Source organism: Coregonus clupeaformis, chromosome 26 (genome assembly GCF_020615455.1).
Source record: "Coregonus clupeaformis isolate EN_2021a chromosome 26, ASM2061545v1, whole genome shotgun sequence".
NCBI classification, from domain to species: Eukaryota; Metazoa; Chordata; class Actinopteri; order Salmoniformes; family Salmonidae; genus Coregonus; species Coregonus clupeaformis.
The window spans coordinates 5,932,510-5,948,736 of NC_059217.1; the positions used below are offsets into that span (position 1 = coordinate 5,932,510).

Sequence of the window (16,227 nt, forward strand, 5' to 3'; positions counted from 1 at the left end):
CTCTGCCCCAACCCCAATGACATTCATCACTGCTGCAGTTGTTAATAATGTATACATTATTGTTTATTTTTGTATTATTATTAGGGCTGTCAAAAATAGCGCGTTAACGACGTTAATTAGTTGTTTGCTGTTAATTACGTCAATTTTTTTAACGCATTTCACGCATGCGCAGTGTGACAAATTATTCAGGGCAGGAAAGTGGTTGGGAGCTAGAGGCGAGATGGAGCAAGGTGAGCAAAGTGGGCCTATTGACGGATTCAAATATAAAAAGAATGATGATGGTACAGTTAACAAGTACAAGGTTATTTGCAAGATTTGTAAGAAGGAGTTTCAATTTCACCGGAGCTGTTCAAGCTTGAAGTACCATGTCAACGCCAAACATGCGTTTGCTGGGCCGTCAGATTCAGCAAGTGGTTTGCGCCAGACCACGCTGAATGTTTGCAGGCAATTAACAAAATCAACCTCAGATAATTTGACCAACACAATAGCAAAATGGATTGCAAAGGATTGTAGATCCATTAGCATTGTAGAAGACTCAGGTTTCCTTGATGTTTTGCAAGTGGCGTCTCAAGACTCATTCTATAAGCCACCGTCAAGAGCCACAGTTATGAAGAAAATCCACGAGCTCTATGAAAACGAAAAAGAAAAAAGGAAAGAGGTCTTGGCTCAAGTAAATCATATCGCCCTGACAGGAGACCATTGGACATCAGTGAGTAACAACAATTACCTCGGAGTAACTGCACATTTAATCAGTGACACGTGGGAACTGAAGTCTTTTGCGCTGACTATATTAAAAACTGAGGAGCGTCATTTTGCGGAGGCTTGTAAAGAACAGTTCCTGTCTGTTGCACGTGAGTGGGACATCGAGGGCAAGACTACAACCATTGGGACTGACAGTGCACGCAACATGGTTGCCGCAATTCGACTTACACGCTATGAACACATGAACTGTGTCGCTCACATGGTGCAGAGAAGTGTCACAGTGAGTCTTGCTGACAGCGGCTTTGTAAATGCTTTGGCCAAGGCTCGCAAAGTTGTCGGTCATTTTAAGCACAGCCCAGCAAATGCTGCGGAGCTTCAAGCACAACAAGTCAGCCTGGGAAAGAAGCAAGAGCCATTGATCCAGGATGTTCCAACACGTTGGAATTCGACGCTGGAAATGGTCAAGCGCGTGAGCAGAAATAAAGAGGCTGTCATCGCAGCCCTGGACAATCAGGAGCACAAACTCGTTTTGCCGACCGCAGCAGAGTGGGATAAACTGCAGAGGCTGGAGACACTTCTAGAGCCATGCAGGTAAATCAGTCTGTAACTTATCAAATAACATCGCTTTGATTATTTTCTGGAATGAATTAAACCAAGTCAAATATCAATAACATGTATCTATGTAAAAAATAATGATGATGATAATAATAATAATAATAATAATAATAATAATAATAATAATATGTTGATAACCACTGTTCTAATAATACACTGTCTCTGTGTGCATGTGTGTGTTTGTGTGCGTAGGTATGTAACTGAGCTCCTGGGTGGAGAGGCCTATGTCTCCTGTTCTGTGGTACTACCTTCTCTCTGCCACTTGCGTCTCAAGATGGAAGCCTGTGATGAGGACCCTGCATATGTGGTGAGATTCAAGACCAAGTTCAAGGAGGACCTAGCATCCCGTCAAGAACAGCTCAACAATGCATGGCTCCAGATTGCTACAGTTTTGGATCCTCGTTTCAAAGACTTGAAATGCCTGCCCAAGACAGACAGGGAAGAGGTGTGGACCACACTTGAAGGGATGCTGCAACAAGAATCACCCAGAAGGTCTTCACAGACACATGATGATGGGCCACCCAGGAAGAAAATCAGCCTTCTGCAAATGGGCTCAGATTCAGAATCAGAAGATGAAGAGGTCCAACCTGCCATACAGAGGTACAGAGCAGAGCCCACCATTAAATTGGAGGACTGCCCCTTGAGGTGGTGGGCATCTCATTCAGGAGCCCATGAGAAGCTGGCCTCACTAGCTCACAAATATCTAGCCACTCCTGCAACCACTGTTCCCTGTGAACGACTTTTCTCAGTTGCAGGTCACATTGTGAACAAGAAAAGGTCAGCTTTACTTTCAGAAAATGTGAACAAGTTAGTTTGCCTCAGCAACTGGCTGAAAGATGATGAAGCTCAGTAGATTTGAAAGGTGATGTTCAAACAAAAAGACCAGTTTCAATGCAACATGTTATAGTAGTTAGCAACTGGATTTTTGAGCAACTGGATTAAAGAATGGAGGAAAAGGTAAAAGATTGTTCTTTGGTTTGATTTAAAAGTTTTATTGAAAATGTTTTTTTCCACAGATGACTCAAATTGTGCAAAAATGTGGTAGGTCACTGTTATGATTTGACTACATTTATTGCTTTCTGTTCAATTGAATACTGTAAATTGTACATCCTGGTTAAGAGGAATGCCAAAGAGGAAGTGATGGAACATTACAAAGACAAATATTATGGTGTGTAGTATGTTTCAGCTTGATTTAAAACACCATTATTTGGCTGTGTTAATAAACAGACATAATATGAAAATTATGTATCTGTGTCCTGTTATTTATCTTTTGGTATGCATTTCAGAAAAAAAATGGTTAGGATTCAGGTGTAATTGCAAATAGTGATTAATCATGATTAATCCACTGAAAATTCTGATTAATTTGATAAAATTTTTTAATCATTTGACAGCCCTAATTATTATTTGTATTATTTTATTTAACTTTGTCTCCACACTGCTCAATGGTCATTTAGTCTGACTGATGCTCCCCCTATCGTCAATGTCCACCCCAATGGACATGTATTTATTCATCACTGCTACAGTTGTTATTATGTATATATTACTATTTCTAGTTTTCTTATTACCATTCTCATTGTTTTATTTCTCTTAGTCCTGCATGTTGGAGCTCGGAGCTCTGAATCCGAAGATCTAGGATTGTACCCAATCCCAATTTTAACTCAGTCTCTCTCTCTCTCTTTGGCTCTCTCTCCCCCTCTTTGGCTCTCTTTCACCAACAACCCACACACACACAGGCACACAATATAGTTTTTACATTAGTGTTGTAATGATTTACTTATTTGGTTACATACTGTATGTGTTAACTTCTTGTTACTTCTATTGTAAATTCTGTTGTTATTCATTTTTAATGTTACCAATTTGATTAAATGTATTTTATGTACAAATGTGTTGTTTTTCTTACATTTAGATTTCAGGTAGAATTTCACTGTACATTTACAGCATTATCCTGGCACCAGAGTTGCCAGCTTGATACTGTAATTTTTCTTTACAGTACTATTTTCCTTACTGTTAAACATTACAGCATCCCTGTAAATGTACATCAATGATGCTGTAATATGTCTTTACAGTAAGGAAAATAGTACTGTAAAACATATTACAGCATCTCTGCTGTAAATCAAAATTACTGTATTAAACTGGCCACTGTGGTGCCAGTTTAATGCTGTAAATTTACAGGGACAAGTTTTACAGTGTGCTTCTGCGATGATAATGGTTTCTGATTCGCATGTAAATCTATCAGCCCAACGGTACCCTGTTCAGGGTGTCAAAAGAAATGCCTTATCCTCCCAAGCCAACCCAAACATGCACAATCCATAAAATGTTCCAACAGCAAATTAAGGACATTAATCAGGACGAGAAGAGGACGAAGTGACAGACTAGGAGGCAGCACTTTAGGGGTTGTTGCAGTAAGGTCAAACCCAGTCAACAAAATGGTTCCTAGTTTACGGTACTGTTACTACTAAGAAGTGACAGGTGGGATGTTAATGGTGCGTGTTTGTATGTCTCCTGCATCCTTGATTGTTCACCTCTCGACCAAGCAGGTTTTTATTTTAAAGGGCGATTCCACACCAGAATGAGCGCAAAAATATTTTGTTTTGTTTTGGCAAGTCTCACATAGAAACTTAATTGGGAGGAAGGATGTTTGACATGGTTTTTACATTTGTATCACAAACCAGTTTTGAGAAAACCATGATGAAAGTGTCCAATTTAGGCCCTTTTTAAACCTATACATGTCTGCTGTAAGACCCTATGATCCGTGAACTGTACATGATACAGACAACATCTTGGTGTCATTATATTCCTAATAGTGTGCTCTCAAATGGAGTACGTCTAGATTCTGAAATGCAATTTTTCACATTCATTTATTCAACATTTAAAAAATGAATATCTCAAAACGACCCTTTTTGATTTAGCTTATTTTGATATTTTTGGGGGGAACAATATACTCTTCAAACAGGTTAAATTTCCAGAGTTTTAATTATATGACCCATTTTATAAATAGAAATTGACATTATAGGTCATCAACCAATCACAGCCCTCTTGTTGGATTCCACATTCAGCAAATCACCAGCAGAGGGAGTTCCCTTTCAATCTATTTACCATTCACTGTGTTGGTGATGCTCATAACATGTATCATAACTTCTGAATTAGCAAAGAGTCCACTCTGGAAATGTGATGTACTTGTAGATTATATTGTTCCAAACAATATGTCTTCAAATGAACAAAATCTAAAAGGGTAGTTTTGAGATATTCATGTTTTTCTATGTTGAATAAATTAATGTGAAAATGTGTATTTCAGAATCTAGACATACTCCATATGTTAGAGCATACTATAATGACTATAATGACACCAACATGTTTTTTGTATCATAAACTAAAATGGCAAATTTCATCATGAATTTCTCAAAAATGGTTTGTGATACAAATATAAAAAGCATCCTTAAACATCCTATGTGAAAATTGCCTGTACAATCTGAGATACCAAAAATATTTTCCGCTCCCACTAGAGTGGAATCGCCCGAAAATATAATTTGCCTACAATGATTTACGAGGCTAAATAAAGGTTCAAATGAACAAACCATACTTGAACTTGGTGATGCCACTCATATATAATCTAGCTCATTCCATTTCTATTAATCTATGTTTTTAGGGTGAAGAGCCTCTTGTAGTTCAGAGTGTTTTGATTTAATCTGAGTGCTGTTGCTCTGGCTCATTTTAAAAGGTTCACCTCCACCACCTTATGAGACATTCATCAAATTACTTTATTTGGGCATCCTGGCAGATTTATTAAAGAAGTGCTGCCTGGTTTATGACATCCATTATCAAAGCTAATTCAATCTTGTTACTGCCGGAAACATCTAAAATCGTAACAGCTAATCTGCAGAAAATATGTTCACATCAACAGCTAGGATATTGAGACAGAAACGTACATTCTGAATGACATGATCTCAGGATCTCAGCTATTAACACAATGGATGTGCAGTAGTTGTAGTAGAATATTCAAGCGCATCTGTTTGTCATTACGACAACATAACATTCTGAATCAAAGCACAGCAGCTAATGGCTTATCACTGGAGTGTATGCTAAATTAAACATTACAGCATCAATAAATGTTGCATAGCATTAACCTGACAGTGCTTCATAAATCCTGAGTGGCGCAGCGGTCTTAGGCACTGCATCTCAGTGCTTGAGGCGTCCCTACAGACCCCCTGGTTCGATTCCAGGCTGTATCACAACCGGCCGTGATTGGGAGTCCCATAGGGCGGCGCACAATTGGTCCAGCGTCGTCCGGGTTTGGCCGGTGTAGGCCGTCATTGTAAATAAGAATTTGTTCTTAACTGACTTGCCTAGTTAAATAAAGGTAAAAATAAAAAAGTTGGAACTCCTTCAAGACTGTTGGTATGCATTCCAGGTGAAACTGGTTGAGAGAATGCCAAAAGTGTGCAAAGCTGTCATGAAGGCAAAGGGCTATTTGAAAAATCTGAAATATAAAATATATTTTGATTTGATTAACACTTTTTTGGTTACTACATGATTCCATGTCTGTTTTTTCATAGTTTTAACGTCTTCACTATTATTCTACAATGTACATTTTTTTTTCAAATAAAGAAGAACCCTTGAATGAGTAGGTCTGTCCAAACTTTTGACTGGTACTGTACGTACGTACGCACACACACACACACACACACAGAGACACATTATTTGATAATACACACTAAGAAAAGAGGGTTCCTCAAGGGTAATTTGGTAAGGGTGATGGTTCTATGTGGAACCATAATAACTGAAAGAACCCTTTGAGCCCTTCAATATTTCTTTGCAGTTCAGAAAAGGGTTATTTGTAGTTTTAATTAAAATAGCAGGTCATTAGAATATTTTGGGCCGTGATTTGCTCACAGCTCTTTCTGGGCAACCGTGAGTGAGAGTGTCATTACAGTTGATCTAATCTGTTGAGCGTTATGCTATTACATAATATATATTAGGCTAGTGGCAAATCCTCAAAAAAGGCTTTAGTTCTTTAGATACCCCTACCTAAGGTATAAGTAAGCACATCCATGTTCTTCCAACAGTATCTCTACGGTCTCCCATATATGAAATGGATGGTTGTATAAAAATATTTTACTGCAAAAAGTGGTTACATTGATAAATAGTGACACATCCCCTTAACTCAAACAGTGCAGAATAATGTATGGCTTGAGGGGGGGCTGGGCCACATAAGCTCATGTAACCAAATATTGCAAGCTCTGATATTGCTACAATTTCAAATACAAGTAGTCAATTGTCTGTCCTACATATACAAATAATCAGCATTAGGATATCTTAAAGCATTTAGGAAATATAGACCTGTAAACACACAGATACAATAGGCGGAAATATGAACTATTAATATTTATGATGAATATATACTTCACTTTTTGGTAGCTGTTCAGTAGACGACTTTCCAAATAAAATTTGCAAGCACTTTGCACACTGCACTTGCAGCAGATGGGTGCTCATGTCAGCCAATTTCAAGAACCAGCAATTACCAACGCATTTGCATTCATATTCCGAACACCCCTCCTTTCTCCTCTGTCCTTCCCCTCCTCTCAAACCATCTCCCTTACTGGGTGTTTTACATTTATCCCACTGGGGTTCTGACTTTGCAGGTGGTCAAGTGCTTATTGAGGATGTCGAGTGGATCCCAGAGTGAAAAATAAAACTCTCCTTCCGAAGGTTAAATGTCAAATGGAAATTCCCAAAATAGTTTTAATGTACTTCAGACATGAACCTGGAATGACACCATTTACATTATTAAACAGTTATGTTATTAGAGCTCTGCTCTGAATATGAGACGAGGTTTAATTCAAACAACCTGGCCCGCAGGATTCATACAGTAGTTGTATAATAAAGTAGCACACGTTTTAATGGAACTGTGAAAACAGACAAGGTGAGACTTACAGTTTTCAGAATAATACAGACTATGTGCGTGGACTCTAGGCACTCCAAGAAAAGCTTAATTGAATCCGTCTCAAAGTGTTGGTGTTGCTACCATTGATGTCACCATGACATCACTTCAGTTCCAATCTGTTGATTTCTCCTACCCCCAAAACATGTGACATCACTACGCGAGAAAGCAATCACAGTAGCATGTAACCCAAACCCTTGCGGTTTGTTTGTGCATGGGAAAAGTATGAGAGGCTGGCCATAGTAAAAAAGGATGGAAGAATCATTCATTGTCTTGAATTCTGCTGTTCATCGTTTAGTACACATACCTACTTTTTTGAAAGTATACTTTATAGGCTTCTGTTCATCATTGTAACTGTTTAGGTAATTTACTGCTGTAGTTTATGGGGCAGTCCTGAGACCTTTAACTACTCCACCATGATGGATCCAGGTTCAGATCACAATGGCGAGGCTCACCTGAAATGTAAGCTAACCTTTATATAGCTGCACGTAAAACATTGATAAGTACGTTTATTTCATAATAACAACCTTGATGTACTATAATGTCCAATTCCTTGTCACATTCCATTGATGGAGTTGTCTGTTGACTACCATAAAGGGCAAGATGAAGAAAGAAAATATTTATCCTGATGACAAAAATGTATTGTTTTGTTGGTTTGCTGAGAGATAATGTTTTTTAAAAGTGAGACCAGCTAGTCCAAGGTGGCATTTTCCACTTTTTTTCACTGTCCATATAAATTAAGTTGTCATTGGAGACACATCAAGGAAAATATAAAGAGAGGAACTGCCTCTCCTGGTGACAGGAGATGCTGTCACGATCGTTGAGAGACGGGTCAGACCAAGGTGCAGCGTGAAAAACGTACATATTTATTCAACTCAATAAACATAACAAAACAAGAAACAACGTAACGTGAAGTCCTCAGGCTATACACATACAAGCCTAGACACGGAACAAGATCCCACAACTACGGTAGGCAAACAGGCTACTTAAGTATGATCCCCAATCAGAGACAACGAGCGACAGCTGTCTCTGATTGGGAATCACACCTGGCCAAACATAGAAATACAATACCTAGAACATAAACATAGAATTTCTAGCATAGATTCTCACGCCCTGACCAAACCAACTAAAGACAACCGGCCTCTCAAGGCCAGGGCATGACAGTACCACCCCCCAAAGGTGCATACTCCGGCCGCACCAACCTGACTCATTAGGGGAGGGTCCGGGTGGGCATTCCACCTCGGAGGCGGATCCGGCTCCGGGCGTGACGACCTCTCCCTCTCTGCCTCCCCGTTGCACCCCTGGTCTGATCTGGATCTCGGCGCGATGCTTCCCCTCTCCTTCCTCCCACGATGCACCAAGCCCTGTCTGGACCCTGGTGTGGGAGACCCCGAACCTGGAGAAAGGCTGACGTCTGGGCCTGGATCGGCAATCCTCCCGCGATGCATCAAGCCCTGTCTGGACCCTGGTGTGGGAGGCCCCGACCCTGGAGAGGGGCTGACTTCTGGGTCTGGAGTGGCGCCGCTGACCGGAGTTGAACTGGACCCCGGAGGAGCGGACTGCTCTGGCTCCGGAGTGGATCCGCTGACCGGAGCTGGACTGGGCACCGGTGGAGCGGACTGCGCTGGCTCCGGAGTGGATCCGCTGACTGGAGCTGGACTGGGCACCGGTGGAGCGGACTGTTCTGACTCCGGAGTGGATCCGCTGACCGGAGCTGGACTGGGCACCGTTGGAGCGGACTGCTCTGACTCTGGAGTGGAGCAGCTGACCGGTGCTGGACCAGGCACCGGTGGAACAGGTGTATAGTATCACCCTTGCCTGTATGAAAGGATGTCAACTCCCTGGCCCCAACAGTATATCCATTCAATGCTCTCTCCTTCAAAACACAAATGACAAAAGTATTTTCTGAAATAGCACCCAGACGGTATTGATCTCTAGATATTTACCATGTCGTTTTGCACCTGTGGCATATACTCTCCGCTCCACGCCTGGTCCATGTATTGTGCTGTCACAGACTTCACTGACTCCTACCTGTAAAAGAAAAGCGATTACCTATTTTGACCTCGCTTTTCTTTCTCACTCCCGGGTAATATTTTCTCACACAATTTAAAAGGGATCCAACACACCCATGAAAAAAAGTTTTTCCTGTGTTGACGCCGTGGTTGCATCTTAATAGTGAACAGTGGCTTCCTCTCCTCATCATTTGCGCTGCTGAGAAAGAACCAGAATACTGAAAGCTATTAGGCATCGACCATTCATGCATTCACCTGTTGTATGTTTTCAGGTTAGTACAGATGAAAATGAGGATATGAGGATATTTAACAGTATTGAGATGCACCCCATGGATACCCCCATGTAGAGCAAACAGCAAAGGCACCTGGGTGATTGGCACGGTTTCCATGGTTTCCAGGGGCTGGCTTTGATTAAGTACGCGGTGTGGCGCGCCTGCCAGCCGAGCTGCCCGACTGTGGCCTCGCTAAAATAAGCAATCAACAGCCATGGCTGTGGCTCCCCCAGAGCTTTCACTGTGTGTGTGTGTGTGTGTGTGTGTGTGTAGGGGGTTGTGGGGATGTGGGATTGATTTGGTGGTTGGCCTTATAATAAGGAACTAGTTGCACCTGACGTGTCCTTGCTTTTAACCTTTATGCAGAATAGATTATCTGCTGAGGTAAAGTAGAGGGCGCTGGACACACACTGAAACACACACAGACCTGAGTAGTGTCAAACGCCGGAGGGACTGAGTCCCGCTCGGACAGCAGGTACAGCAGGTGCTCACTGTAGCCTTCCATACACAGTCACCCTGACACCCCGTGAACCAAAAGAGACTTTCACAAATGGCAAGATAATGTTTGGGACTCATCAACTGCTACTCATTGCAGTCAGGCATACTGTTCAATAAGGGTACAGTGCCACCTATTGGTAATGCCCTGTAATAAAGGAGGGGAGGTACAGGCCAAATTACGTCCATCTCTGTTCTGTTTCTGTTACTGTTAGGCTACGGCCACACTCAGAAGACGCATGAACATGGAGGTAATTGAGTTTCATTCCAAAATGCTACTGTATATATCTGCCTCACTCTCAGAGAAATAAGTAGGACTGCTAGATTTTACACAGTCAAATGTAAAAAATCATTGCATTTTAATAAAGAACTGTACGAATGATACATGTGACATCAATATTAAATTATGTATTTTCTATATAACACTGACCCTACGCACACTCACTAGACTATATATACACACCATATACACACTCACTCACATACACACTACATTGACACTCCCACACAAACCCACATTCACACACACTACATACACACATACCGACACAACACAAACACACATATATACAAATCAGTGGAGGCTGCTAAGAGGAGGACGAATCATAATAATGGCTGGAACGGAATAAATGGAATGGGATAAAACACATGGAAACCATATGGCCACCTATTGAGTTGGATCATGAGTTCTGAGTATTACAAATGGACCAGACAATACTTAATTGAAAATATACAATTCTATAACTATATAGTTTCTATTTAAGTTACAAGATTAAAACCACTGGTTTGTTAGCTATGTACCATCAGTAATCAATCAATAATTAATACCCGAATGGTAGTCTCTCTAGACCCCTCAAACTCAACTCTGGACCTCGAAGCCAGTGCCACTGCTTTTTTAAATTGTCCCCCTCTAATCAGGGACTGGTTTTAGACCTGGGACACCAAGTGTGTGCAATTAATTATCAGGTAGAACAGAAAACCAGCAGGCTCCGGACCTCGTACGGTAAGAGTTGAATACCTCTGCTATAGACAGACAGGTTGCCTCCCACAATGTACCGGCATACACGTTGTAATGGAAATGACCATCAAGGACTTATCAAGTCAATTAGTAAATGAACTATTAAGATTCACGCCAGCGGAGCGGTTACAACAAACTCTGCACACTCAGTACAGGTCGGTAAGAAGCTCTACCAGGTGGCTGTCCCCGAGCACCTTTTGTACTAGGATACACACAACTCACATAAACACGATTCATCCTCAGCACAAGGGAGGAGGTTTGGGTGCGAAAGAGAATGTGTAGCAAGACACCTGCTCCTGATAAAGTTCTCAGAGGCTATTTCTGGGCGTTCACCCAAGAAGCTCAAGGTTCTCTCTTGGGTATTGTTTGCTAACACACACTGAAACTTCCTCCTCTTGTGAGCACAAAGGGAGGAAGTTATAAAACATGTAATGTATCAAATATGTATTGCATTATAGCAACCAATACACACAATCATATAGCCAGGGTTAAACAATTAATAAACTTATGTCATAATTTTTCCACCACAACATCTGTACCAGTGGAGGCTGCTGAGGGGAGGATGGCTCATAAATGGCTGGAACAGAGTTACTGGAATGGCATCAAACGTATGGAAACCATGTGTATGACGTATTTGATACCATTCCACTGATCCCGCTCCAGCCATTACCACGAGCCGTCCTCCCCAATTAAGGTGCCACCAACCTGCTGTGATCTGTACCTAAAGAAAGTCAGTATGGCATAGAGCAGGGGTGACAAACTCATTCCATGGAGGGCCTTGTATCTGCAGGTTTTGGGGTTTTCCTTTCAATTAAGCCCTAGACAACCAGGTGTGAGGAGTTCCTTACTAATTAGTGACCTCAATCAAGTAAAAGGGAGGAGTGAAAACCCACAGACACTTGGCCCACCGTAGAATGAGTTTGACACGTGGCATAGAGGAAAGGGCAGAGTTGGGACATCCGGTGTTCCTACGTCACTGCCTTATCCGCTTATTGCCGTAGCACAGTGTTTCCCGATTCCAGTCCTTGAGTACCCCAACAGTAAAAACATTTATTGTAGCCCCAGACAAGCATACCTGATTCAACTTGTCAACTAATCATCAAGCCCCTTGAAAAAAAAAAAAATTATGCACTCACTAACTGTAAGTCGCTCTGGATAAGAGCGTCTGCTAAATGACTAAAATGTAATGAGTTGTTTGAGGTGTGTCTACAACGAAAATGTGTACGGTTGGCGGTACTTGAGGACCGGAGTTGGGAAACACTGCCCTAGCACAATGAGGGAGTTGCCTGTCACGTAAACGGGCAAAAGCAGTGAGGGATGAGCGTCCTTCTCAAATCGAACAGTAATCTGCGCTTCTTGGTCATGTTGTCAACAAGGCATCATGGTGCATCGTCCAGAAACATACAAAATCTATTTTCCATAAATATGTTTGAATTTTCAAAGTAGTTTTCATTGGGAAGGCAGATAGTGTTTTTATCAAAAGCAATCACTTTTGCATGTGAAAACACTGAATCCTACTCATTATTCCACATGCTTAATCTAGCCTAGGCTACTACACTTTTGTTTTGAGATGACTTTGCCCTGGCTCACGCCAAGAGGCGGTTCCAAAACTAATGCAATCCCTTTTCACCCGGTGCAAACCACTCCCACCGGGATAACCCGGGCCAGATAGTTTAATCCCCTAAATTCTTTCCCGCATTTTAAGCCCCACCCACCCACAATTGTGAGTTGTTGGGAGAGTTGTCTGTCTGAGGAGGACCCTCCCAGAACAATGTATTTTTCCCTTTTTGAAGTTACCAATACAGTCCGTCATTAATCCCAGACCTAGTCACTGCTGTTGCCTAGGTCTGGGTTTCCGAGACTACCAGGAAGGTGACTTCCGCTCTACTCAATCAATACTTTAAATAGCTTGGACTACAAACCAATAAGTTTACATCTCATAATCATAACAAATACCTTAGCGAAGCCACCATCACACCAAGCATGGGGGAGAACGTGGAGTGGCGCTTGGGGCAAGAACTACAAAAACAACGATAACTGAATGAGCTGAATGCAAGGCAAACTATGCTAGGACAGACGCAAAACTATGAGCCAGCTCCAACCAAAGCTCCGCAGCTCAGACATTTGCAGTTTGGACCGACAGCTTGTTTCTTGAACCAAAGCACCACGGACACACTCCTGCTCCCCATGCTGTCCTAACAGAGGTGCTCGACGCCAAACACAGGTGGACTACAAGTTATAAAGAGGCAGATGGCGTGAACTGCAAGGAGAGAGAGACAGTAGTTATGTAGGATGCTCCAATCACAGGAGGAGGGTGGTTAAAATGTTCACACAATTAAACACAGTTGGTTGGAGTGGAGGCTCAGTAGTTGGAGTTTTGAGTCCTGTAGGATGGTTGTGGTAGGAAGGAAGGTTGCTGGTTTCTAGAAGGGAGATACAAGCACATAAATTAGGATACACATAATATAAAAAGGACATGCATGATAACCTCTACGGGATCGGTGTCCCGTATACGGGACAGTTGAGCTAATGTGATTAGCATGACTGCTGTAAGTAACAGCACACTTTCCAGGACATAGACATGTCATATATGGGCAGAAAGCTTAAATTATTGTGAATCTCAGTGCACTGTCCAATTTAGAGTAGCTATTACAGTGAAGAAATACCATGCTATTGTTTGAGGAAAGTGCACAACAACAAAAAACGTATCACGGCAACTGGTTTGATACACTCACCATTGAAGATAAATAATGTACTTTCATTCAGTCATCTTGCTCTGATTTGTCATTCTAAGGGTCCCAGAGATAAAATGTAGCATAGTTTTGTTTGATAAAATCCATTTTTATATTCAAATGTAGGAACTGGGTTCTACAGTTTGAACCCTTGCTGTCTCTGGCTCCACACCCACCCCACCCGGCCATCTAGATGTGTGAACATTAATGTATGAGCTAATGATCCATCATGTATGACATTCCTGGGAGTGTGTAAACTTACATTTTGTATTACCATATAATTTTTGTATGTTCTCTATAGTTATGTACTTGAAAATGTATTAATTGACCAATTCGCCACATTTTGGCAGACTTGATACAAAATAGTCCAGTATTGCAATGCTTCACTGGATCAATCTGAAAATTTGTACACACACTGCTGCCATCTAGTGGTCAAAATCTAAATTGTGCTTAAACTGTAATATTATAATGTGGCTTTTCTCTTGCATTTCAAATATGTAAATAAATAGAAAATGTATGTTTTTTTGTTTGTATTATCTTTTACCAAATCTAATGTGTTATATTCTCCTACATTAATTTCACATTTCCACAAACTTCAAAGTGTTTCCTTTCAAATGGTTTCAAGAATATGCATATCCTTACTTCAGGTCCTGAGCTCCAGGCAGTTAGATTTAAGGCAAAAATTGAAAAAAAGGGTCAGATCCTTAAGAGGATAAAGTAGTGGCAAATGACAAATATGGAAGGAGAGTGCCAGAACTGAGCAAAACTGTATAATAGTGTACCCAAAGTGTGGATGAGGAGGATCCTAACTTAGTACTTGAATATATTGCAGATTCTGAATGAAAGGGAAAACATGTCTTGCCTTAAACAGTCTTGGTCATAGTTGTCAGTTTAATGCACTAAGATTTTCATGGGTAAATTACACTTTTCAGAGAAAGGAGGTGCTAACCCAGCAACTTTTAGCCATGTTGGTGCCACAAAAGCCCTTCCTTTCCATAGGAGAGCATCCTCACCTGGCTGATAGTTTCAGCAGGATCTAAAAGACAGGTCTGCTGGCGCACCTAGAGGAGCTGCTGGCGTTGGTCAGGTGGCCCACTCCCTTTTCATAGTCTCCTGAGGGTTGGAGAACAAAAGGCACACTATCAGGTTGGATTAGATGAGCCCAAAACGAATATAGAAAATAATGTTTTCCAAAAAATAATTTCTGTAAACTTCAATCAGGCAACAGCCCCCTTACAGTCTCTGGTATTGTCCCCTGAGGGAATCTAATTTTTCACTGTTGTAAATCATCTGACCATGATAACATTTAATTTTGAAAGTAATATGAGCGCCTCAAGAAGAATGTGAAGCCCCTAGTAGATCATTTAGGTGGGTGGAAGCAAAGGGGATTGTAACTGTGACCCACCTGCAAGCCAAAGCCAGGCCGGGCCGGGGTGAAGCTTTTGATTCACCTGGCTAGACCAAGAGGTTATGTGGTGGGATCCAGCTGGGGCCACTATGAAGGAGATGGGAGACCACATGGCACCTAGGGTGGAGGCAGGGAGAGATGAATGGGAGGGAAAGGGAGAGTGGGGTATCTGTGTGTAGAGTGCTGTCAATATAAGGTCAATTCAAATGTGAGTGTGTGTGTCTCTGCCTGCCTGACAGCCTGTCAATCAGTTGCTACTCAAAGCATAGTCTACCTCAGTCAGTAGACCATTGCATGGGGATGAACTTGGCTCTTACTTTGGCTGGCAGTCTTCTTCCTGGCCTCAGTGATCAGTATGTCCACTAACCCACATCTACTAATCATAGACCAGGAGTAGGGCTGTGGCAGTCATAACATTTTGTCAGCATTGTCATGCAAAAGCCTGCTGGTCTCACGGTAATTGACTGTTAGTTGACATGAACACGTTTAGCATCTCCAGGCCTCCATGCATACAAGCCGCTGATGCGCACCTTTGGAACAGCTACATAAAAAAAGTATAATAAGTCAATTTAATATACACCATCACAATAAATCCATTATTTATTTTAGTCAGGTCAAAAAAAAAGCAATATGAAATGAAGAAAATGTATTTCTGTTACATCTCCCCTCTGGCTCTCTGATTCGCCGGTCTACTGAGCCACCGGTCTGAGCGCACCACCTCGGCAACACCGATGGAATGGTAACCCAACGCACCCTAATCACCTCCAGCGCACCTGCACCTCATCATCTCATCACCACCCCTATATAGCCCTGGACTGTTCAGTTTTGTGTTGTGTGTGATTGTTAGTGTCTTGTAGTGTACTAGCTCTTTGTTGTTCTCTTGCTCAGTGTTTAGTAAACCTTTACATTGTTGATTCCTGCGTCTGCATCCTGCCTCTTCGTATCCTCAGTACTCGTCACAATTTCAGATGAACAGAATATGAGTTGGCCATTATTTTATATGATTTTATAGTAAGAAGAATAACTGAACTTAGC

The 16,227-nt window shown here is 41.6% G+C and overlaps 1 protein-coding gene across 1 annotated transcript; it reads left to right on the forward strand.

Annotated features, from left to right (window-relative positions):
* The first annotated feature begins 724 nt into the window (after window positions 1-724).
* LOC121561810 (zinc finger BED domain-containing protein 4-like) lies at window positions 725-2,178 on the forward strand. The gene is made up of 2 exons (XM_041874256.2): window positions 725-1,293; window positions 1,510-2,178. Exons 1-2 carry the CDS (start codon window positions 908-910, stop codon window positions 2,168-2,170), a joined length of 1,047 nt encoding a protein of 348 aa, XP_041730190.1. The 5' UTR covers window positions 725-907; the 3' UTR covers window positions 2,171-2,178.
* Window positions 2,179-16,227: the final 14,049 nt, after the last annotated feature.

Excerpts from the sequence above, each read along its gene's own strand:
- LOC121561810 (XM_041874256.2), top strand. The coding sequence starts at position 908 with ATGGTTGCCGCAATTCGACTTACACGCTATGAACACATGAACTGTGTC. Across the intron at positions 1,294-1,509 it reads ACACTTCTAGAGCCATGCAG|GTATGTAACTGAGCTCCTGG; the intron begins GTAAATCAGTCT and ends TTGTGTGCGTAG.